The 27,164-nt window shown below is 35.8% G+C and overlaps 2 protein-coding genes and 1 long non-coding RNA gene across 8 annotated transcripts in view; 1 reads left to right on the top strand and 2 right to left on the bottom strand.

Moving 5' to 3' along the window:
• LOC149786260 (toll-like receptor Tollo) overlaps window positions 1-21,312 on the bottom strand; it is a 270,288-nt gene extending 248,976 nt beyond the window's left edge. For 2 of the 5 annotated variants that reach the window (XR_016424900.1, XR_016424901.1), the window contains exon 1: window positions 16,824-17,099. Coding sequence is in view for 3 of the 5 variants with exons in the window: in XM_089976635.1 (XP_089832761.1) it covers window positions 3,590-7,274; window positions 13,210-13,325 (3,801 nt within the window). In the remaining 2 variants the exon portion in view is untranslated. Of the gene's footprint in view, window positions 1-1,570; window positions 7,275-13,209; window positions 13,693-16,823; window positions 17,100-21,211 lie in introns of those variants that run through there. The other 3 variants (XM_089976637.1, XM_089976636.1, XM_089976635.1) reach the window with 3 other exon arrangements.
• The window catches only part of LOC149786257 (EEF1A lysine methyltransferase 1-like), an 82,601-nt gene continuing 69,442 nt past the window's right edge, over window positions 14,006-27,164 (top strand). The window contains exons 1-2 of one of the 2 annotated variants that reach the window (XM_089976645.1): window positions 14,006-14,083; window positions 19,538-19,664. The gene's annotated coding sequence lies outside the window, so the exon portion shown is untranslated. Of the gene's footprint in view, window positions 14,084-19,113; window positions 19,366-19,537; window positions 19,665-27,164 lie in introns of those variants that run through there. The other variant, XM_089976644.1, reaches the window with a different exon arrangement.
• On the bottom strand, window positions 23,907-26,763 carry LOC149786259 (uncharacterized). Its single transcript, XR_016424903.1, has 2 exons — window positions 25,988-26,763; window positions 23,907-25,698 (listed from the first exon to the last, which is right to left on the bottom strand). It is a non-coding gene; the product is annotated as an uncharacterized LOC149786259 (long non-coding RNA).

The raw sequence follows: 27,164 nt of genomic DNA, 5'->3' as shown, positions 1-27,164 counted from the left end.
ATAAGTCTTTGTTATGACTTGCGACCTAGCGCATCCTGAGCGGACGCTCTACCTCCTAGGCCACTCGAGCGGTCACGTGGTATATAATAATTCAAGTAATTATATATTATAAATATGTCCTTGATATAGATAATTCACATACTTGCATATTATAACTAAGTCTGTGGTATTGGATAATTCAAGTAAGTTTATATAATAATTAAGTCCGTGGTATAGTGTTACGGCTTTATCGTCTTAAATTAAGTAATAGAAAGAAGCGAACCCAATTTGAGTAAAATCAAGAAACGCATTTATTTCTCCAAGTTCACAGAAATTTAGCCCTTATCTTCCTCTCTGTGTGTGTGTGTGTGTGTGTGTGTGAGAGAGAGAGAGAGAGAGAGAGAGAGAGAGAGAGAGAGAGAGAGATGTGGTTTTAGTGGGGGTTGGGGAGACTTCCCATAAAGACATTTTTTATTATCCGTCATTTGCTTTCTTTGTTGGTCGATTAATCGTCTGCCTTAACAACCAACACAGCGAGGGGCTGTGGGCGACCTTCAGACATTTTAATATAAAATAATCTGTTTTAAAAAACCTTATTGTATTTTATATTTTAAAAAAATAATGAAAACAAAACCAAAACCAAAACAAAGCATTAATTAGAATCCAGTACGCCCATTTCTCCTAACCAAGAAATGTACTGTACAATCTCGACAACTTATTGCAACTTTATATCAATGAGTGTGTGTTAGTGCGTCTTTTATTCTTACTTTTAACGTAACTTTAACAAGTGTAGTCAACTCGCTACGATGACAACCGTGTGGCAGTTTATAGTGATGCCTACTAGCACATGGGCATCATGCCGCAGACATGTAGAATGATGTCCCACCCACTCACATTATCTTAACACCAGGCTCCCCAGTCCTAACACTAACATCTTCATGCTGAGCGCAAAGCGAGGCAACCGCTAGCACCATTTTTATCAGTATTTGGTATGACACGACTGGGGTTCAAACACGTGACCTGCCACATCCAAGGGTGTTGTGAACACTTTATATCCCATAGAAAGTGTACAAATAACGTTACGACGAACCAGGTTCGTGTAAGTTACATGCTGTTTTCTCTCTCACTCCACAGATTTCACCGTATTGTATCGCTGGTGCGAGAGAGAGAGAGAGAGAGAGAGAGAGAGAGATAGACAGAGACAGACGGACAGAGGGAGACAGAGAGATATAAGGGACGTCAAAAAGGAAAATTGTCTACCATGTCTAATTCATTTAGAAAATGGAGATTATTAGTATCGTTATTTTCTTACGTAGCAAATGCTTTATCAGTAGAAATTCAAGACTGATTGAAAATTGAAAAAGTATAGTACTGAAGCAATGTTGATATATGCGTAATAATACGTCATAGGCGGATAACAGATATACCAACATTATTAGTATATCAAATTGCTTTATACCAACATTTTAAAGCATATATATATATATATATATATATATATATATATATATATATATATATATATATATATATATATATATTGATTGATAGGGTTTGGAAATGAATCTAACAGTTTATGGAAAAACCAATGTAAAAAAGTGAAAAGTTTATTCATACTTGTATAAAACAATTCTCATTTCTCGTTGATAAATGAATAGTAAACATAAAAAAATATCATTGTAATATAACCAAAATTAAACATTAAAAAATTCTTATGTTTCCTCGTTCCAAAGTATAATAGCTTTGATGCCAATGACGTTTAGGAATGTCATTCGTCAAATTGAAAGAATGATTCGCAAAATAAAAATAAAAATGAATGACAAATAGTGTGTGTGTGTGTGTGTATTTTAAGGTAGCTTTAACAATTTTAATCTATGGCCGCGATGTCTTCAGTCTGGAAGTTTATAGTGATGCCTAACACTGTGGCATCATGCAGCAAACATATAGCATCATGTCCCACCCGGTCACATTATCCTGATACCAGGCCGTCCAGTCCTAACACTGACCTATTAATTTTGAGCGCCAAGCGAGGCATCTGCTAGTACCATTTTTATAGATCTTTGGTAAGACTCAGTCGGGGTTCTAACCAGTTACCTCCCGCATTGACGAATTTTGAATACACCCTGACAAAACATCATTTCGTAACAAAGAATGTTTCAAAAGAAAGAAAACGATGTGCATTTATATACATGGTCGAAGTCAATCTTTACAATGATAAACTTGTTTAACGTTCTATTTTTGCGCGTATGTAGTATTTCAATTCAGACGCAAAAAATAACCGTATCGATATCTCCAAAATTATTAATCTGCTTTTCTTCAGTAATCACATGGCTTAACACGTGGATACAATTCGTCTGCGAAGACCAGACACAATGGCAAGTACTTGTATCCCAAACGGAATCTGAAACCAAAGCTTGGGTCATGAGTGGGAACTATATTGGAATCTTCAGTAACTGACACCTCCATTACACAAAAACCCGTCATATCCAGCCCAGTTCTGGTATTCTTCTATTCCTATAATCTTTCATCTACCTAATAAATTTCTTCTCAACAGCTTGCTGCTTTACCCATCAATGGCTTAGTGCTGCCCAGTCTTCAAAAAAATGATCTTTATTGAAGGATTTGCGATCCATTAAGTAGTCAACCAGTCAGTTGGATACTAAAAACAAATATATACTATCGACCCTGATTAACCGTCACGTTTGTTTCTTTTGTACCAGAAGAAAGCACAACTTTGACACATGATTAAAATTCGCTCACATAGACAAAGGTTGCTTCCAACACTGTCCGGTAGTTTCAGTGGACTGACTCCTTTAAAAGATGTCTCCTACTAGGTGTAGAGAGCACATATTCTTACTGTCTAAATGTCGTTGTAAAACAATTTGTGACCGAGCTGTAAATATACTCTGCTTATAAAAGTGCAGCAGATCAATAAAAATCAAGATAATCATTTCAGCATAATTTATATGGACGACATAGGGAAAATTATCCTCCTTATCACGAATCCCACGTCACTCCATGTAGATAATACTGTTATTTGAAAACATCAATCGCTTTTTCCCAAAGCGCATTTGACAAGACAAACTTCACGATATGGGTAGATTTTGTTTATAAGACCATCATTTTACATTTTTCGGGGATGCAAAGAAAATCTTCGTGATGTTAGTTTTAAAACTCGTTCTTGGAAAGAAAAGTAGTCTTAGCAAGTTACGATTATTTGTCGTCATTTACACCCGCGCACTATCAGAAACTTCGTATACAGAACAGGTGCGAGGCAAAGCTCCTCTGATGTTTTAAAGTTAGTGTTTAGTAAAGGTGGCTGGTGCTGTGTTCAGTCGATAGTACAACAAAAACAATGATTTGTGTGGCCTTTAAATTATTAGTGATGACATTTTTGAGACAAACAAACAATTCAGTTTTAATCTGCAATCATGACATCGCATATCAAACATTTCCCCAAAACCAAGCGTCATTACGAGGCAGCTAACAGCTTAAGTCAGGGCAAGCTTGGATTAATCAATAATAATAATAATAATAATAATAATAAATAATGCAGATGAAACAAGAAGTAAAACAAAAAATACATTTGTTTAGTCCAAAAAAATTATACTTAAGGCATAGCATATTGGATCTTTTCCCAAAACCAAGCATCGTCCTGGTTTACGTACGTATTTGTCTGTATATAATCTTTCAATTCAGGGACCAGTTTAGATTTATCAATGTCACCCAAGAGAATCATAATGATCCTATTTTTCTTTTCTGCTAGTAGCCTTTGATGAGCAATCTGAAACTCGTAATGGCACCACTCACTCTCGACAAAATTATTTGATAAAACCACTATTACACGCTTACTGGACTCAACGCTAGACAAAATGTTGTCTGCAATCGCTGCTCCGACCGGAAAATCCCTATAATGAACGCAGAGTCTGTAATTCATATTCTTTTCCAGAACTGGAACTAAGTCATGCACCACATAGTCTTCATCCTTACTGCTGTAGGAAACAAAAGCATCATATGGTTTGTACACATCTGCTTGTTCCTCTTCTTTATTGCAGATTCGCCATCCGAACTTTACGTAAATCCAAACTTTCAGAAAATCACGGTTCCAAAAGATGACAAAGACAATAATTACTAAAATCACGAGGGTACCAAGTAAAGTCGTTAGCGTCGACACCAATGTAATGTTATATAGTAATTCCTTTGTTTGACGCTCAGTGATACTTGGACACAAATCCGACAACAACGTATTCGCCAATAATATGGTGGTGTTTGAGGGTGAAGTAGTGTTTGTGGTGCAGGTCAATGCAGAAAAGTCTTTGATTATTTCAACGTTGGAAGATGTGAAATTGTCAAATTCTACTAGAAATTCACAATCACATGTCCATGGATTACCGGAAAGATTTAGCGATGATGCAAGAGACATTTCGTACAACACATATCCGTCTACTTTGCTGAGATCGTTTCTCGACAAGTCCAGCTTGTATCTCCCAGGAAAATGACTGAACGATCCAGCTTCTATTGACGTTATTCGGTTGTTGCTCAGCGATAATTGCTGCAGATTCTTCAGTTCAAAGAAAGTCTTTGGGGTTATTATAGATATAAAGTTTCCATTAAGATGTAGTGTTTTCAGTGATGACAATCTCGCAAATGCGTAGTCATCTATAGTGTGTATATTAGAATCATTCATGGAAAGATATTCTAGGCGTGTCATGTTTGTGAAGGAATGTATTGACACTACACTGATGTTATTTCGATCAAGGTATACATGAGTTGCTGCCGGAGGTATTTCCCCTGGAACTTGATGAAACTCTTTTCCTTCACATCGGACCGAGTTCACTGATCTGTCACTGCTGTAAAAACACGTGCACTTCTCGGGACATCTGTGTAAACATGCACATGCATCTAAGTTACAGCACGAACATTTCAAAATGTTACAATCACTTTCATACTGACAAAGGAAATTTTCGGTAGCAAGTCTGTACAGCATGGCAACATTTTTACCATCGAATACTGTACACGTGAGTGTAAGTAGATCTGTAATAATCATGTGATTAATATGTGGAGCAGACTGCCATCTTTTCATCCACTGCATATTACAATCACACTTGAACGGATTTCCTTGTAGTTTTACAAATGGCTTTACTGAAATAAACATTGATGATGTTGTCAACGCAGTTTCCTGAAGAAACGTTATATTGTTATATGAAAGATCGAGAAACCGAAGATTAAGAAGTGATTCGAATGCGCGACTATATACTCCTTCAATTATATTATTTGAAATCATAAAAGTTTCAATCCCTTGAAATCGGCTAAATAAATCAGAGGATATACGCATTCTAACCTTATTGTCACTCAGATCAAGCTTTCGAAGTCTTGGGAAATCACTGTATCGGAAAAAATTTATGTCGGATATAGCATTGTTTCGCAAATTTAATTCTATAATTTGTGTGTCTCCAAATGCATTGTACTCTACGTAGTCTATTTCATTATTTTCTATGAAAAGTAGGATTAGACCGTGTAAATTACTGAACGTTTTTGCTCCTATAGTTCGAATTGTGTTGCTGTTCAGGTTGATTCCTCCAATGCCACTGGCACCTGCGAAAGTGGAACGATCAAGGTACTTTATATTGTTATGTCTCAGATCCAAAACAAACAGATTCTGGAGTCCTTGAAACGATGGCAAGTTTTCTATGGCATTATACGAAAGATTTAGCACACTTACTGCGAGAAGTGGTTGAAGACAATCTCTGTGTAAAGTACGAATCTTATTATATTGCAAATCAAGGGTATCCACTTTTGATAGTCCACTAAACGCTTCCTTGCCTAATGATTCAATTAAATTTCCAGAAATATTTAGTTTTTCCAGATTTTGTAATGACATAAATATATTCTCAGACAAAGTCCGGATGAAGTTGTTAGAAATATCAAAATATTCCAACAGTGAAAAGAGGCTGAGGGACGACATCTCTATGTTTTCAATATAGTTGTTTTTCAGAACCAGCTCTTGTAAGTTTTGAAGGTTTCTTATCTCACTAAAAATGGACATATTTAGTGACAAATCAAATAAGTGGAGAACTGTTAAGCTTCGGAGATGGCTCAGTAATCCAGAAGGAAAGTTTGACAGTCTGTTCTTCGCCAAGCTTAACACCTTTAAATCATTCACGTCCTGGAATACGTATTTGGACAATGATGTAATGAGATTATTTTCGATGTCCAACCATGATAACGAATATAATCCCCTGAAGGAATACTCTGAAATCTGTTCTATTTTGTTATCACTGGCAGAGAAATGTAGAAGATTATCTGAAATTTCAGAAATATTTATAATTATTTTCCGAAGATTATTTTTGCACAAAGCAATTAATTGTAAGTTTTTAAAAGTGGTATTGCATAAAAGACCGGTTTCGTCTAATGTTCCGATATTGTTGTCAGTGAAATTGACAAACCGCAGACCTTTTAGATGGCACAAAGCTGGTGCAAACGACATATCACTATGTACAACTGATACGTCCTCGAGGAATGGCAGGTCATCAAATACAGCCGTGTGGAAAGTTACAGTCTCAGCATTGCTTATGTAAAGTTCTCTCAGAGCTGTCATACCATAGAACGTTTTCTCCGGCACATAATTAAAATGACAGTTTAAAATAGTGAGGGAAATGAATGAATGAAGTCCTTTGAACATAAAGGGATAAAGCTTACTGTTCATCAATGTAAGAGGATCACAACGAAGGGTTAGGGCACTGGGAAATGTAGTTCTGTTGAAGACGCTGAAATCAGTCCCATTATTGATGTGCTGAATAGCACAGAGGACACTTACGTGGCGACTTGGGGTTTCGAGTAGCCAACAATCACACTCTGGTGGGCAAACGTAGTTATGTGGTTCATTTTCATTTTGAATCGTCCTTGTTGATTCTTGCATGATTGATGGGTTTGGTATAGTCGTATTTTGTACGGGAAGCAGTGACGGTGGTTCTGGTTTAAATAGTGGACTTGACAAAATCCCATGTGTAGCTTCTACTGCCATGTCGGTTGTATTCGTTTCTAATACAGGGAATGCCACATTGGTTGTAACCTGGGCAGTTTTAGAATACTGGATGTATTCCGTTGCAACGCCTGTATTAGAAATTCTGTCTATAACCGTTGTTTCTGTGACGCTGTTTGCTGCAGACGAAGCTGGAAGACTTTCATAATTTCCTGTATATAATGCAACCATTGCAGACAAAATTGCACACATGCAAAATAATTTTACGGAAGCCATGGACGAACTCGTCATGAGGGCAACTGCGCCTATTTGCCTGTAAAGAACATAAATTCATGTATAAATTCTTTGTTATTCCATTATATCATATATTATTATCCACACCCAATTGTAACATGCATCCATGTTGGTTTAAATCACGTAATGGAATGCTGAATATTGCAATTTATTAGTATATGTGTATATTTCAGAGTTTCTAAGAATCATTTATATTTCTATAACCATTTGCAACTATAACAGTTGAACATCATATTTTACAAGATACATGGAGTCATGCAGGTTCACAATCGATAACTGCTTTTATGTATGAAAAATGACTATACCCAAACCACTTTGGATAGGTGATGGCGTCCTGGATAGTGCGTATAAGTAATATGAACGCCCCTCCTTGCTTGTGTTTTGGTGTATTTGTCTTATAAATGCATAGACCATATATCCTTCCTAAGCATAAGTTGATGGTATGTTTTTGGTTTGTTTTTCTGTGGGTTTCTTTTTCAACACATGGCGGCTATGATATTTTGATGGAGGAAGAACCTGGTTAAACCCCGATGGAAGAACCACCGCCCCAACCATAAATTTGGATAGTAACTATAGATATATGGTCTAGTCTGTCCATACTTATCCATCCTCCCAATGATATTCCTTTAATATTTAGTCATTTTCTGTACTTGAATATTGCGTATCCGTCATGACAAAAGTGGGTCTTTCACAATATTGATCTATTACAAATAGAACTGTAAAAGAATACTGCTTATGGTTCGAGTATTAGCGATAATCGGCTAGAAGCAAGTAAAGAAGAAATGTTTGTGAATAAAATATCTTAGTCCCAGCCCTTCGTTCAAATCAAGCCTTACACATGAACTGAAACAGTATAATACCACTGCTTCCCCGGTTGCAGCTAAATGCAATACATGTAACGTCATATGCTCTTCAAGGACGGGATACATACTATCGGTACCATTTTCATGCTTGTTTAACAAGCGCATGCAGACATTCACAAAATAAATGAACTGTTTTCTTCCTTTGACAGTTGCGGAGTCATGCTGGATTTGCGCCAAAATCATTTGAATGCTAGCAATACACAAGGTTTACATTTTGCGTTTGGGTTATCTTGACAATTGTCCTGATTGGTACTGACTTCTGGATGAAATGGTGGAGAACGTTACAAACTAATTAAAGGCAGAACACGTACCGAGAGCTCGCGTAAAAGCAAGCGAGAAAAATCTGTGCGTCAGCAAGAGTAACATGCGTGTGTGTTTTGGATTTGTATCGTAGTTTTAACAAGTTTGCAGTCATAGAGCTATGATGTCTGCAGTGTGTCAGTTTATAGTGATGTCTAGCACTGGGGCATCATATCGCAGACATGTAGCATGGTGCCCCACGTAGGCAGATAAATCAGTCCCTCTCCCGTGATGATATTAATTTTCGATTTAGGGAATGAAATCATCTATTCATTAAAACATGGAAAAATCTGCAGCCAGTTTTCTCTGCACATATCGGTAAACATTTTGTTTACACTTACCGGTATTTCTTGTGGTTGTGGAGCAACCGTCCGCTGAAGGGTTCTTTTGGTGACATATACGTGATATTTCCGTGTCAAATTCACGTGGAATAGCACAACCATCTGTCCAGTGGCCATTTTGAATTTCGCGCCAGATATGGTTGTTACCAATTACCGATATGTGTCATAAGTGTACGCAGGTTTGTTCCAGAAAGATTTTCGTGCAGCAAAATTACACATTTTAATCAACAGGTGACATCACACCCACATATTGTCCATCAGTGTCAACACCCATTTGGGGTTGTTGATTTTATTTGACTATTTCTCACCCACTATTTCTTACGTTATCATGACACCAGGCCTACCAGTTCTAACACTAACCTCTTAATAATGACCGCCAAGCGAGGCAACTGTAAATACCATTTTTATAAGTCTTTGGTATGACTCGGCCGGGGTTCAAACCCGCGACCTCCCACATCTATGTCGGACGCTCGAATCACTAGGCCACAGAGTAACATGCAAGTTTCACTTGATTTTAAAAATTGAAAGCTTTGATTGTGTTAACATTCTTGTCAGGTTAAACTCGGTTCAAGAAGTGATTTTACTGTGATTGCCCTATTCCCGTTCGTTCAATGCAATATGGTAGACAGATAAGGAATTTATTAAACGTTTCAGACCTCACTTCAATGTATGAGTTATTCCCCTCTAAGGATGATTATTTACTTTAGAACATCTGGCGCCCTCCACCCGTGGTGTCGTTTGTCATGATCAAATTCTTTTTCTTCTTGTATTGAAAACCTTGTGTTTCATATGGTCCTTACAATGATATTTGTCATGAAAATTCAATTTGCCGAACAATGACATTCTAATAGGACCGCCTCCCAATAATGCTACTGTTGTTTCCATATAGGACAGTCTTAGTATTTATTTAACCCTCTACCCCAGGTGCAATTTCCTTAATGTAAAATTCCCAATCCTGCGATACTATTTTCCACCGTAATGAGTCAGCATATGCTGCTTGCGTCCATCGGTCTAGAGCGTCGATATATATATATATATATATATATATATATATATATATATATATATATATATATATATATATATATATATATATATATATATATTTTAAAAGAGTACTTACATGCATGCCTTAAAAGTAGGTTTACCTCAGTTATTACATATCTATCGAAGCACAGATTGATCGTTTAAAATTTCAACAGATGAGTGATGTTGCTATTTCGGTCACTTTTAACATTAATAATGTTAATTACAACTCTTGTCATAGAGTGGCAACGGAAAAAATGTCATCAATTTACAAAATAATAAATTGCCTGTAATATATATTTGAGGATCAGCGTCTCCCCAGCAAGTGTTTACATTTGAAACTAGCAACGTGTGCTTTAGACACGTAAGGGTTTCCACAAAATCTACTTCAACGTCAAAGTAGATAAGATTTGGCAAAATAACAATTCTGGAAAAAAATTCGGATCTCAAGTGTTGTTACCTTTGATGCATTTGTTGTTTGAGAGCCTGCAAGCACGCTCTATATACTGCCTTTCTCAAAATAAAATTAAAAATCAAAATCTTTAAGGTGGGTCCATTTTTCGAGCATATATGGGCAACGATAGAAATCAGATTTTCGGGTTTCTCAATCAATATTTACCCCCCAAACTTGTGACGTTCTCGAAGGAATAGTCTAAAAGTTTTACATACAGGCACTAATGGAATATATCCGTGTTACTATACAGTGTATATTCCACATGACCTACATGTACTTATCGTTAATTAGTCAATGTTAAAGTCAGCTGACTCGCTTGCCGAAGGGTCAGTCTGATTAAAATCATATCGCCCCAGACCTAAGTATGGCTGTAGAGCTCTGACTTAATTAGACTGGCCGATGGGACAAATAACCGTCCATCGTTTGTTAGGATCGGTTTAAAAAGACGATGGACAGAATGCGCCTCGTTGAGATGTTGTATTGTTAATTTAACCATATTCTCTATTTAGTACTGAGGAAAATATCAAAGCCTGCTCCGTGTAAATAGAGATCATTAATTCTCTAAAAATATCACCAAAAGCTAATCCATCGACTTTGCTTTTACACGGTTGAAAAATCAAAGATTTTTTTCCTGGAAGCATTTGCAGACGTCTATCAGTAGCACTAGTTATTATAAACCGAAGCATTAGTTAAAATTGGGAGCTCACACCATCCACCACCCTTACACAAATCCAATGGGAAGTGTGAGTGGGATATGTGTTGTCATATGTAACAATAAATGGGCTTGCATTATTAGATACATACTGCCCATGAGCCGATTCAGTCTTCAAAGCTGGGGTTATGCACTAAGGGACCTTACTCTACATGCCAAAACAGACTAGAAAAACAATACTCCTATGGGCGGATATACGACCGCTTCAATGTCATCCGAATCCGCTCAAACGTCGCCATTAACCTCACCATTAGATACTATTCTAAGACCATATGCGGAGTTTTAGCACTGTTATCTGAAATTTGTCATGATTATTAATAATAGGTTTATCGAAAAACTGTGAAATGTCTTTAGTTAAGCATCCAGTTATTAGTAGAATATCTTCTATTGGCACAATATTAGTAATAGCCTTTGACACTTCAGCACCTCGTGTACCGTGTGTTGAATAGAGTTTACAGTGACTCCTCGTGTCGTAACAATGCTCAACTGTGTTCCATGCTATAGCTTCACATAACTGATGGATAACTCTGTATTCTCCTTACGAATTAATGATGTGGTGTGTTATTTTTTTATGTATATAAAAATATACAATATTATTCTTAGACTGGATTTTTTTAAGCCTTAAAATAGAGAATGTGCTAACACCGGAACGCCGTCTGTTACTGTGTATATAGCTGAAAGCCTACTTCTCTGGGAATTGATAATAATATACCCTAAACCAGTCTCAAAACTGTTTAGTCACACCCTAAAACAGTCTGAAACCGTTGGGCCATGAAGCCTGGCATTTGTTGCTTATATCTGCTTGAAGTGAAGAAACCTTATCATAAGTTAGTACCCATCTATGTACGAATGTGAAATATTGTTTTTTGGTTAATATCTTTAAGATACATAAATGATGTCGGAGCTTTCTTAGCAATTTGTCCGGTTCCAATAGCTTGCCTGATAATTACTTACTATCAATAGTAACATTTTGCTTATACATTAAGGTGTTTGGAGTGTTTTTCTCTTTAAAATAATAGGTGAAACATGTCAGACCATATATATGCGTCTGTGTGTAATTCGATATGCCCTATGTTGATGACCCCTACAGCCTGTACCTTTGTATCACATGCACAAAATTGGCAAAGTAACATAAATGATGTACCCATGTTCGTATCCTATTTGTTTTCACAACGTTACCAGAACTACATTTATTGTCTTAACATTTCCTGCAGAATCGTATACCATCTTTGTGAAGACGACAACGGTGTCACCGTCACCATTTTCCAAACGTCGTCTCTCGACTTCTGGTGGTATCTTGCCATAAGGCTGCACAGAGCAGAATTTCTCTGAGCTGGGTTGTTCTATGAAGACAAATTATGTCCATCAAACAGATTTACAAAGCACTAAGCAGTGACTCTTCTTTGAAAAACGATTTTATCCACAGAACATGTGAAATTATTTCGTGTATATTGGACTGTTCTATGAAGACTGATTTTGTCCAAAAAAAAACAGAATTTCAAGTCACTTAGCAGTGACTGTTCTTTGAAAAACTATTTTGTCCGCAGAATAGGCGAAGTAATTCCATGAATATATGGGATTGTTCTATAAAAAAAAAACGATTTTGTCCGCAGAACAGGCGAAGTAATTCCGTGAATATATGAGATTGTTATATAAAAAATATTTAAAAAACCGATTTCGTCCGCAGAACAGGCGAAGTAATTCAGTGAATATATGAGATTGTTCTATGAAAACCTATTTTGTCCGCAGAACAGGTGAAATTATTTCATGAAAATTGGACTGTTATATCAACACAAATTTTGTCCAAAAAAAAGAATTAGATCTCATAAAATTTACTTTACTTCAAATTTTGTAAACAAAACAGATTATCTTTCACTTAGTTAGGACCGATCTATGAACTCAAATTTTATCATCCTAATTGAGAGACATTTCACCCACCAGGGCCTGTTGTATGAAGAAAACTCGTCTCCATTAAACAAATTACATTTCATAAGTGCATAGTTTTCTTCAGAAACATGCATGTCACTGAAGTGTGATTGTTTTACGTAAAAACAAATTTGTGACAAGATTAAAGAATGTAGTTTCAATAAGCATCGATTCTTCTAAATTATGGAAGGCAGTGCACAGAAGCACTATTTACTAATTAACAAATCAAACGTCCTGCTACCTAATATCGAGAGAATACCTTTTTAACCGGAGTCGCCATTGTGTGGTGGAATACTACACTATTCTGTCTCATTGTGTGGTGGAATACGTACTGTTCTGTGCGTTCCGTTCCGAGACATTTTTTTGGTCCAGTAATATACCTCCAGAGGAAATACATGCGAGAAAAACTGAAACAAATCTCCCGAAAAAAGCCGTGCAAACGATGCATCTGGGATTAGTTTCCAAGTGGCAAACATCTGTAACTGTTTATTTATCCTAGAAGGAAACAGTGAGGTAAATACTTGGCTTGCCCATAAGTTTTTGAATATATCTGTATCAACCTCCCATTAAGCTTGTTCACTGAATTGTCTGAAATGAACTCTGCTATGTTATTTCCAGCACGTACATGTTCTGCCAAGAACCAAATAACAATATTAAGGCTGACATGTATAATGTTCCTATTTCATTTTTCAACGCCTCGGATCAACAAATGAAGATATGACTCCATAGAAATTGTAATTCTCATGGTTCCATCAAATATCTCTTCTGGCTTTTAAAGCGCCCTTATCGTCCTCTTTCAAGACTCTCTAATAAAAGTTTCCGCTTCTCTATTGATGAGAAAAGGAAGATAGCAGTCCGATAACTTGTGGTACATTTCTAATTGATGTTAAATGTTAATCGCATAACGACTTGCATTTCTGTCTGAAATGCTCTACTTTCCCTTCTGGTAAGACTACTATCGTATTTACATTATCTATCTATTTGTCTAATAGTTCTAGTTGATGTGTTGAGTAAATCATGATTTGTTAGCATGAGATAAGAATCTTCAAGTGGGTACAAACTCCACAAAACCCTTCACATTCTATATACAATTATCATTATTGTTTATAACCACGATTGAACTACACCACATTAATGTGACCAAAGTGGTGTAGACTGGTTTGAGCAACTTTATGAACATTCACGGGACACAAGTAATCCCATTTGGTAAGCAGACATATTGGAAAACTTTTCTCCTCTATTCTGATCTCAGATATTTGTATTCTATGCATTTATTGACAAAGGCCTAAACAACACAGATGACATCAAGCTGTTTGGAGTAAATTGTTTTAGATCAATTTCTGAAGTGACCGTTTTAATAAGGTGATATTTGATATATTCTTTCCAATATTATAAATTAAGAAAGACTCTAAATTCGCCTTTCTTTCTATGTCTGACAAAATACAGCTTCTAGCTTTAAAACCAGCTATAACGTGATTCGTTATAACGCGATTCTGCTTATAACGCGATTTCAGCATAGATCCCATTTTTGTATTTAATGTGACCTCTCTTTTTAACATCCTGAATACATGCTCACGGAAAAGCCAACTATTCGTATCCCTAACAGATTTTTAATCCCAGCACTGCATTTAATGTTGCCTTAACTTCACCGTGCACAGTTTGCGCCATATTGGCATGTATACAATTCAAAAGTGAAGTATATTTGATGTATGATGGAACCCGGCGAACAAAACAAACGATGACATTGAAATTTCAATGCACATTTCCTATGGGGAAGTTTTTCGAAAAATTCGTTAATGTTATCCCGCTTATATCGCGATATTATTGTTTGGACCTAGTATCGCGTTATATCAGGTTTTACCTGTATTAGTTAAATGAATAGTCTTTCATAAGCTTCAGATTGTTTGATAACACCAAATTGTACAGTGTGTTTCTTCAGAAATAATGGACATTTCATTCTGACGAAGGTTATCTGGCTTTTGAATACTTTCTTTGAACAGGTGGAATACTGTTTTTTTTTTTTTTTTTTATAATTGAGAATTTGAGTAGCACGTGAAACTTTTTCATATGTTATTTCTTCCCATGATTTTATAAACTGCATAAAGCCACCTGCCAGAAAATTAACCTTGTTTTGTCCGTTTATACCTGACTTTTTTCTGCCGGCATTGAGGTTGCTTGATGTGCTGGCTTCTAGCTTTAGCTGAGACTGATCTCTACATAAGCCCTCCATGACAACCCTTTGTGTGAGGCTCTAAAATCCATACAGGACCTTTTCTGCTGCGGGAATAGGGTTCACCTCTGCCTCTGCTTCTATGGTTTTGTGGTTTAACGCCATTTTTCAGCACATGATAGGCTATTCATATCTGACAGAATAACATACGTAGTATGAACCTCTTAAAAAGAAAAACGGGAAGAACCATCGCCCTACGGAAATATACTGGCAAGCTTTCTCACATATCAATATTTTCCCATCCCAAGGACAGAGCTGAGATGACAGTGATAGTTAAAGGCAAGTGTCTCAGACAAGTCGGCCAACTTGGGCCCCAAACCCTCTGTAAATAATCCCTCGTGCAATACCAAACATTATACTTTATCCAGCAGATTCACTTATTCAGTTTATGTTTTGGATCTGTTTCATACGTTTACAGATAACATCACCACAGAGTGTTGTTTATGGCCTACCAGTGGACGTAAGGTGTACATATTCTGCCCTGTACCCGATTTCTCTACGTCTCAGACATAGATCCATTACCACTCTCTAACTGTTCAAAGATCTACGGAAATCACTGATGTGCAGAGTCGGATTTGAGCCCTCCTCCATCCCGACTCTTCCAACAAACAATAGCAAGAGCACACCTTAGGATAAACAGCGCTTGAGGCGTAATTCTTGATTCAAATCTATAATTAGAGGTGAGGGTGAAGGGTACTACCCAGTGGTTTATGGCTAAATAAAGAGTAAGGGAACGCGCAAAAAAGTAAGCGAACGCCGTTCCCACGTGTTTCCACAGCACTACACCCTTAGTACAACCACTATAAATGGCACTACAGACGTTTCTACAGTTATTATTAGGAGTTCAACATCTGAAGCAGGGTTATATTATGCCTCCCAAATTATTGTTGTTGTTGTTGTAGGGTTTAACGCCATTTTTCAGCACATGATATGCTATACAAGGCGGCCAGTATTAATGGTAGAGGAAGAACCCGGAAAACCTCCAAAAAGAACCACCGACCCACGAGAAGCTACTGGCAAGCTTTCTCACATACCCATATTGGCTGAATCCGAGACTCGAACCTACGCAGACTGAGGTGTGATGGCAGTGATCTGTAGCGGAGAGCGCTTTAGACCACTAGGCCACTCGGGGCCCCACCTCCCAAATTATAGATACAGGTTAGCTATCCTGAGTTTGGAACGGGGTAACATTTTTAGTAGAGAGTCTTTTCAGTAAGCCGCAAAACATTTCTCTTCACCAGACAAATTAAGATTCCATGTCGGTTCAAAAGGTAAACGCGGTTTGGAAAATATAGTTACATAACCGAAAATAATGCTTAACAAACGGAATAAATGTTCAGTGACACATTATTTAGCTGACACACCTGATATATAAGACCTCCTAATAATCGGCAAGATATGCGCACTCATATCAATAAGAACCCGTTAAACCACTACATAATTGTCGTCTGTTGAGAAATGACAGAATTTTTTCGTCCTTTCCCTTTGCAAGCCCCCGCCGGATTAAGGGGGCAAGATACACTGGAGCAATTTAAATTGCAACTTCTGACAGCAAAAATGCACAAATCAAACAATGCAATACAACTCGACTGTGATGCCACCCCCACCCCCACCCCCACTGCGGGGGAAGAGGAGCAACTGATCTATTTCCTCCACTTTTCTGTATCATTTAAATAGAGATTTCGCTGTTGTATAGTATTTTGAGAAGTTACTTACATTCAGTTGTTTCTTTGACTCAACGAAGCCGCTATCTCTCCTCTCTTCTTAATGAATGACATGATTTTCGGCACACAAGACGAATAAGGTCAATACGTAAACATCCTTTAGCGACACAAACAAGGTAATTTAATACTGCAGTGCACTATATGGCTTTGTTATGCACATTTTTCGAGGGCATTGATAAGGGGGACTATGATAAATAAATGCAAAAACAAAGCAATATACGTTTGTTTAGGATGCGCGCGCGCGTGTATATGCTTGTGTGAATAAGCATCAGTAATACAGTGGTATGATACTTTACCCGGTAGAGTATGGTAAGTACTATTAATTAAATAAACAAGTTATATTTTCCAAAGAGACAAATGCGGGAAAGACAAAGGAATTTTTTTAGAAAATGACACTATAAGGAGTGGGCATTTTGTGTAATACTGCAATACAATACATACCTACCGGAGTTAACTATTCGCCACAAAATATATTATATTAAATAAAAGTGTTGCTCTTGAATGCGCCCCATGGTACCCCATAGCAATTAACGTATCAAGATGGGCGGTAAGATTTTCAAGAACGTATTCAAGTGCCACTTTTCTGATGTCGGCTAGGCGATGGTGTTTGGTTACGAAAGCGCATTCTGGCTCATTCGTATTTATGCATTAAAATTATTGAAATCCCTCTGATATGCAATAAGAAAATAAAATGTTAAAAGTGTGAAATGTGTTTCCATGAGCACTGAAGATGAAACAAAAATACACAGGGTGAACTAGTGCCGTTTTTCTATAATAAAATAAAACAACAAATAAACAAAACAACAAACTAACTCAAGCAAATTGCGGTACCGTAGTCTATAAGTTTGGACACACTGTTGACAATTTATAAATCGAGCTTGTAATGGTCTCCATCTGCAGAGGAAGTATATATATTTCCCATTAATGAAAAATGTATACATCACGTGGTATATTATCATCATAGCGTACATTATATATATATATATATATATATATATATATATATATATATATATATATATATATATATATATATATATATATATATATATATATATATATATTGCTTGCAGTCGATAGAACGTCAAAGATAGACGAAGAGAGATAAATTCATAAATTATCATTCAGTTCCTTAAAGTCTTTGTTGTTTAGTTGGCATTTGATATCAAAATGTTTTTCATGTACAGTTTTGTAACCAGAAGACATTTCTAATTGAAAGTGTAGTTTCAATTATTTATTTTTTAAATTAGGTATATTTGGTCATTCGTCATTAAAACTATAGCTATAAATATATCATTTCAACTTTAATTTAATTAGGTTAATCACATCATCAGATTTCCCCTTATATTTTATCACTAGCATATGTCCGCTTTTTGATACAACAAAGGTTTTACACATAATTGCACTCACTTGTTATATTCGGTCTATTAAGCTAGTCAAGATTTATATTGTATTGGACATTCACACCGAAGTTGAGATAAATGTTCTACATCATTGTTGTAACAAGAGCACAAATTGTTTGATTCTTTCTCAAACTGCATGCAGAAATCAATTGCTTGTAAAATTTTATGTAAAATCTTGGTTGGAAGCCATGTAAATTTAGGACATCTGCTTACATTGTCAACCAGCTGTATTATCCCGAATTTCCCCATGCATACAAACTAATCGTTACATTTTATAAATCGCCTTGAAGTTATGTGTATTATTCATATATGTTAAACAATATATGTATAAAATAGCAAGCATGGTTCATAATACCAATGACTGGGATAGTATTATCATTGTAAACTTTTTAATCAGTTTCGATATCGAGTGCTTACTATTTTGTTATGTATATGAGTATTGTGTAACCTTAGTTACTTGACTGTATCTATATCATGTGTACGTTTTGTTCATGGCGTAAACTTGTAGTGATCATCTATATACAAGATATTATATAGCTAATTTGTGTCTATGGATGTAATATCTATTATAAAGATATCGAGCTATAAATAAATGTTTACAAGTTAAATTCAACCTATATATTGAACCTGTGGACAGTTTAGAATAATTTTTCATTGACTTATGAGGTCAGGTGGGTTCTTAGGGAAGAATGAAGTTATTTCCCATTGGATGGGTAAGTCAGGTGGGTTCCTTTTATATCAAGGAGCATTGTGAAATGTCACGTAGCTAGTAGGAAAAACTTGCATTTTACGGCTATATGGAGGTACATAAGCTGGTAGGGTTAGACAAGTATTTCGTTCATATTTCCTATACTCTTTTTATAACATCAGTCTGCATACATTTTTAATGTCGTGTTTAGATACAGTTTGAGAGAAGACATTTGCTTGGATTATTCATTGGAACTTCGAAGTACTCATTGGACTGAAAATATTATTCTACTCAAAGGAGTTCTGGGTAATGCCATTGTGATACATCAGAACAGTTGGGAGACCAGTACATTAGAGGATCGATCTGGAATTCATTATGAACATTCAATTCTTTTCTACTTGTGCATACCTTTTAGGATTATTTTGGATTGAATTCATAATACTGTAAGTTCCTCTTAAATTTTCATTTGAGAACTTTGATATTTAAATTATATGTTAAGTTTTGGTTTTGCTTCTTCTTGTTACTTAGTTTTCGACAATAAAGCCGTAACAATTAGTTGTCTTTGTTATTAGTATATCCGTTACAAGACAATTATCAATTTTGTGTCCTTTCTAGGCTCGTCTAGGAACAAGATATATACCGTCAACATCCGTAGTACAATACTGACTGGTCTAAGTATTGATAATGGACAGTTTTATTGCTGGCACGGGGTGGAGTACATAACCCTAGATTGGAGGAGTAGGTAACTATTTCAGTTAAGTGATATTTAACCATCATCACTGTTCGTTATGCAATCCAATTCAACACGTCCTTACAATGTATTTTTTTCCAAATATACTGGCCTTGATATATGTGTCAATGTTATAAGAATGCAAAGAATGGCGCATGTTACAAAAAGTACCCTACAAAAACAAATAAACCCTCGAACGAAAATTTTAGTAACTGAGATATTGGTTCCGATGGCTTTCAGTCTCCCCCATTACATCGTGACAGGAGACAATTCTCATTTGGAATTAGTTTGATTATGCATATATATATATATATATATATATATATATATATATATATATATATATATATATATATATATATATATATATATATATATATATATATATATGAAAAGGCATAGTTTATAAACGGTTATCAGATTTAATAGTTGAGAAAGGTGAACTATAAGTGTTGACATATTTTTTCTATGGGCAAATCATTTCCATTGGGACTTCATACTTAATACATGAAGTCATCAATCGGACATTGAATATATCTTAATGTGAGACTTAAAGCTGCTGTCGATTCTAAAACGGATATTTACTGATTGGTGATCTTTATTACTTTGTGCTTGATGCATCTCGTATATCGAACAAAATCATATTAGGTGTGTGTGTGTGTGTGTGTGTGTGTGTGTGTGTGTGTGTTTAAAAACATTGTCTCTGATTCCACTTGATTCGCTGCAAGCCAGCAGCGTACTTGTGGGGGGAAGCGGACGGGTCAGTTGCTCCCCGGGCGCCAGAGGTCTTGGGTACCAAAACCACTTTGGGCCATCATCGTCGCCCTGGCGTCATTTACCCGTATTACGCCAATATTCCAACCACATAGTATGACTTCATAACTACATGTACATTTGATGTTATAACATATTAGAAAGTATGTCCCCCATTTTGCTTTGATCACTGGTTAATAAGGGCTGAACGTTCATTTACCGTTTGGGAGCAATTACCGTAGAAACTAACTATTTAGAAATACAGGATCACTGGTGTAAATACATGTACACTGGAACAGGAATTTGCTTTTATAAAGGATTCAGATTCCATTGATGATATCATTAATAAGTTTACTGAAACGTTCTTAAATATTTCTGAAACCACATTGAAACCAAACATATAACTATTGGACCTAAGAAACTTTGCGGAAATGATATTCATCGATTTATACGAAGAAACAATGTATAATGCAGATATTGTTATACTTACAAATACCAATTTTGACCTGGAAAGCATGATGACACTGAACAGTAAAACAATATATGTGGTAACTAAAGTTAACTATTTAATAATGATTGCAGTCTGTGCTTGGTAATAAATCAACTACCACCTGATAATAGCTTCTGACTGCAATCTGTGCTTGGTAATAAATCAACCACCACCTGACTGCAATCTGTGCTTGGTAAAAATCAACCATCACCTAGTAACAGCTACATAATCAATAAATCAAAACAGTAACTATTTACAGAGGAAAGAAAGTGAAAATTCAAATCAGATTGAAAGTGATGAAATAGTTCGTATTCACCTGTCTGATAAAGTATAGACATTTTACAGCTATCTCCATGAACCTAATCTGACTCCTGATTCCCCATTATCTTCCTCGGAGTTTGGACACACTCTGATAGGCCTACAGAGTAATAAGAAGTATACCTGATTAATAAACATAGCTAGAGACTGAGATGTGAACATTACAGTTGAGACAAAGTCAAACATTAAAAATGGGACAGATTCAATAAACCGTTGTTCATGAGAGAGAGAGAGAGAGAGAGAGAGAGAGATGTATGCGCATACGTATAAGAATGCAGATAACTCGCAAACTTGTTAAATTTTGAATATAATATCTTACGTGACACGAAGCATGTGCTTGCTGCTTGACTCACGCTTGCATAAACACGTCTACATAAAGAAGAAAACCTTGACCTTAAGAGGATAAAGAATACATTAACAAGGGTATTGTGTTCCTTTGTTGTTGTTGTAGTAGGGTTTAACGCCATTTTTCAGCACAAGATAGGCTATACATGGCGGCCAGTATAAATGGTGGAGGAAGAACCAGGGAAAACCCCGGAAAGAACCATGACCCACGAGAAGTGAATCAAGTCATTTAAAGCAAAATCATTATTTTAATGTTTCCTGGTCAAGTTTTGGCTTTGGCGGTGAAGAGTAACTAGAAACAATATGCCCCAAAGCTTGTGTGACGATATTCCTCACAGTAATAACATTAAAAATGATCACCACCACTTTCATCAGCCGCTGTGCATATTTTTATATGAAGACAGTGACTGGCAATCGTCGTCCATTTGGCTACTATAGCTGCTCCTTTGATTAATATATATGTATTTCAATGTATAAATAGAAACTGTTAAATGTGACAGCAGGAAAAACAAAACAAAACAGAAAAGATGATAAGCGTTAAACAAGGTATCGTATATACATCTAAGAGTGGTCGTGGATATTACACAGTTTATATATTGGAAGGTAATGATGATGAAAGAGTTAGATTAAATTTAAGTGAGGTAGAGCGATAAAAAAAACACACACACATACGCACACACACACACACACGGTATTAATCGATTGTTGAATAGGTTTTATAAATAGCATAAAATTATTAACATGTTTGTTGCCTGATATGCATTTCGTATGGCTGATATGTTGCCATATATCGATACAATGCAAGCTACGTTGTGTTTATAAAACGTTATTGACTATTGTGTTTAAATAGTAACACTGAAACAATAGTTGTATGACATTTTCATAAATCCGACTTACAAGGAATAAGTAAAAATGAAATTACCCATTTCATAAACTTCGAAAAGGAAAATTTACATTATTTAAGGTCGACGTTTAACCGTATAATTAAGCTTGTGGGTGAATGCAGAGGCTTTAGAAGCGCCCCTGGTGATGGGGTGGTCTAAAGCACCGAATAATTCGATCTCACCTCTGATCGCGCGGGTTCGAGTCTCGGGCTCATCCAAGGTGGATATATGAGAAAACTTACAAGGGGTTTTCGCCGAGTTCTTCCTCCAACAGTTATAATGACCGTAATGTATAGCCTATCGTGTGCTGAAATTAGTATTATACCGACAATATTACCAGACTAACGATGTCTACGACTTTTATGTTTAGGTTCAACTGCCGTTATAGGCGACCTAAACTTCTTTATTTAGTGGACACACCAGTTAGCCGTCGTTCATTCGTTGTCAGTATGAGATGATATTGGTGAGAAAGGACTTCTGGAAATTGATTAAAACTACAAGAGATGCGAAACATCAAGTGTGCCTTAATACCTCTGTGTAGATAGTTCACATCACTGAAATTCAACTTGCTCCTGGGACTCCTAGCCTGAAACCTGTCGGTTTCAATGGGGTTAATGTCAGTTGAGTGACTTGAAACAACATGCCGGCCAATTCGACGAATGAAACAGCAAATTCTGTCTCCATGAGCAACAAAGTGCACAAAATCATTTCAACTGGAAACCTGCAGGAATCGACAGACAAGAGAGTGCGGTTTGAAAATTATAAATCATCGTCAAAGATCATCAAACGGCTGGGATTAAAAATAGATTGAATCAAGTAGTATGCAGATATTAAATGAATATATAACATTTACACTTGACTGGGTATTAATTCAAATCTGGAACTTCAACATCTAATACCTATCACTTCTTTCTCACAGAAACAGTTTGTACAATTATTGAATCTTTTAATGTCAACTCAAAATGTCTCCTTTTCTAAGGTTAATTATATTAGACAGGTAACATGTTTTTTTTTTCGAGGAGTTAGAAGTTCATCAAGTGTAATATAAAGACAATTTGAAAAAGGTTCCAAACTAATGTTTTGTTCACTCGCATGCTATTTTTCAAGCAAGCTACATTAGACAATGATTTTTCCCTTCCACATTCAACAATAAATACTACTGACAGATATTGAGATTTGTGCTTTGTTATTGCTACAAAGGTGGGACAAAACTCAATACTAATTCTTCCAAAACGTTGGACTTGGTTATAAAATAAGTTGTTTTAAATGTAGTTATAATTATAAAATAAATGACTGATAAAAGAGAATATGTTATGTTTATATAATATGATCCAGAAAGTCCAGCTGCTTGTACAACTATCAGCCTGCTGGATGTAAAATTTAAACGGGAGAAACACATAATAAAATATATTGAATGAAAAGAATGGTTAATTGAATAATCTGCCTACACATTGAAAAAGCAAGTATTGTAAAGGTTTATTTCCAAAAATCCTTGCGTCGTTCATGCATGTAATCATTTCAATGCAGACGTTGTTGACATGCAGTCATACAAGAAAGATTATAATGTTTACAAATATATTTTGACAGTGATGTATATTTTCCATAACGCTAAATTTGACTAATGCAGTTTATTTGCGCGGAAATGATAAAGCTTTCACCGTGACATAAAATATAAAATATAACATCCAGTTTTGTGACACAAGTGATTACAAAACGATACTTTATTCGATGTTTATACTACGAATAAAGCATAAGGACTTTTCAAAGACGAATTATATGGCATGCCTACATAAGAATGAAGTGGTTTAAGAAGTAATGCCATTGAATTTAGAACTGAGAACTTTAGAAAGAATGCATGGAAAAAATGTATATTTACGTCGTGAAATATTATCGTTTAAGCAAAACTTTACAACATGAAGAGATAAATTTATTAGATTATACCATCATCAGCTGTACAATATTACGTTGAATAAGGTGGCATTAAGTTGTAATGATATTTGGTTGATAATGCTAATAAACTTCCATATGGTTACTGAACAACTCTGCCATGATGCGTGTTTCTAAACGCTTTAAAACTTATTTTGTTTGTTTAGTTTCAGCTTTTAAATTATCTCTTCACCCATAAGCGCTACAATGGTTTTCCTCGATCATGTTTTCATTGCCTTCTTATATGTAGAGTTAAAGGCCATTTAAAACCTAACATTCTCACGCAGGTCATTTTTGATAGAATTGTATTTTTGTACTATCGCCCTCACATCTATTATGTGATGTCTAACACTCAATGCTATCCTGGTTAGGTTGGTTGACTTCATTTTTTTACATGTTCGGTGTTGGCACAGTCTTCGGTCAAAAACACAGTACTGATAATGAGAAGTTAAAACCACTTCTTTGATCTGTCATCAGGATCTATTGTAATTACATGGTCAGCTATATAAAAAAGCCCATTCCTCCAGTAGGTATTTTTGTATATAAGGGTGGGAAGATAAAGACATAGTTAAGGGCTTCTTATGTTCGATTTGTATTAAATCTAGTGCAAACCTTGTCTTTCGACGGTTTTAAACACCACAGATCATCGTGTAATGATGCTTTTCCAAAGAAATTATTTCGTGTTTATGCCTACTTAAATGTCATATCAAAGCTCTATGCGGGTACCAAAAGAGGTGGCTGTTTCTCTCGCTGTCTTAAAAAAGATATAAGATTTTATATATTTACAGTTAACACCGACGTAATCAAGAAAGTTCCCCATTTTAACTTTGTTGTGGTTTCACTTGCGATAGTTCTTTATATTGAAATCTTAGATCGATATGTCAAAACCATGTATGGAGAGTTTATGGTCTGATCACAGTATCTGATTTGCACAAAATTAGCAAACACCATTGCTAATTTCACAACCGGACCAAATACCCTTTCCATTTGTTTCAGTACCCTTTAATTTGCTCATTAGGTCGAATACAAGTGTGCAGTTTTTCTGCTTAAGCTTTATTTTACTGTTTTAGAAATATAGTCAAAGTTGTTATCGCAACATGTTATCTTATCCTTTTTCAATGTATCTTTAATATCCTACATTGTTTCACTCTGTCATCGTTAGGATAACACAGTTATCAATTCATTTCTCACGTGGATTATTTGTTGCAAATTTATAATGATTTGTCATAAACATTACTCTTTCCTTCAGGTCTTATATTAATTTTCTATGTTTGTGTACCATCTTGCTCAACTGCACCATTCGCATTACATCCATGACACTCAAGTCCAGCTGAAATCACAAAATATAATTCATCTGTTAATTTAAACAACAGTCCTGTATACACAACGCTCTTGAAAACAGTATAGATATCCTCCTAGTGCTCTGAATATATTCCTAATTATCAGACACAAAATAAACACACATTTTGTGTGCATTTACGCTCTCTTTTCGGTTTATCAGTATGCCTTTTTCGAGCATTATATATTTTATGACACATATCATGCATTCTGTTCTCATATGCACTTCTCAAATTAAGCAAGATACACTGGTGATCGATATAGAAACAGTTAACACTTACATCATGGAGTGCCGTACAATTTTGTTGCTCGGAAAATAAATAATTGATTGCTTCTTGAAGCTAGTGCCCGAATGTATGCCCCTGAGAATAAAACATATTTGGTAATCCTTCCACAGTAATCGTCATCTTTTCACTCGCCGGATTTACAATTGCTCTGAACAGCTCGTCTATATAACTTACACAGTACCAAAATATGTTGTAAACTCATTCGTGGCGAATCACGTGTAAAATTTGCTAAGGTCGTATTAGCCGCTATGTCAGTAATTGGCTCTTATGGTTATTGTCGCAGAACATAATTCGGTGTCTGTACATATAGTTAACGCTAACGGATTGAGTCACTGAATCTGATGTAATCGTATTATACTGGAGACAACTATTTTTCGATTGGTATTTTCAGGATTACCAGCTTCCATTACTTAAGAGGCGTTTGCCACGGTAATGGAAAATCTCAAATCTTCAAGAAGAACAGAACGACAAATTGGGCAATGATATGTCAGTATCTGAACGTCATGTGGTGTTTTACATTTATGTTCTTATAGTGACAACGAAAGAGGTTTTGTACCATCATTGTTTTTACATATTTGCCGCTCCTGATATTAACGTTCTCAATTTGTCATTCATGATATCTTATTCTTTTTTTGTTTGTTCTTACAGACGCTGGTGACAACACATATATTAAGTCATGAAAATCATGTAGTCATTAAATTAGAAAAGATCGTCATTACCCTTAGAAATTGTTATGTCTTTATCAAGTTATCCACCGAAGTTGTGTACCACTACATTATGTACCTGCCTTTTAACCTTCACATTAACCGGTATTTAAAAAAACAGTGTGTGAGTGTGTGTGATTTGGATTTTAACATAGCTTTAATAATTTTAAAAATTTTTCAGTCATATCGCTACGATGTCTGCAGTGTGGCAGTTTATAGTGATTTCTGGACCTGAGGCATCATGCCGCAGACATGTAGATGATGTCCCACCCAGTCACATTATCTTGACACCAGGTCGACCAGTCCCAACACTAACTTCTTAATGCTGTTCAAGCTTTTTCAATCTTCCATAATCTGCAATAATTCTACAAGACGATTAAAAAAGGCATTGTATGTATTAACATATTATATTATCGAATACAATCTTCAAGGAAAAAGAAGCTTATGGCGCATTATTTATCCAGGTA

The sequence above is a fragment of the Sinohyriopsis cumingii genome, chromosome 12 (assembly GCF_028554795.1).
Source record: "Sinohyriopsis cumingii isolate HCF-2022 chromosome 12, ASM2855479v2, whole genome shotgun sequence".
Lineage (NCBI taxonomy): Eukaryota > Metazoa > Mollusca > Bivalvia > Unionida > Unionidae > Sinohyriopsis > Sinohyriopsis cumingii.
This window is presented reverse-complemented; position numbering and strand designations above follow the sequence as displayed.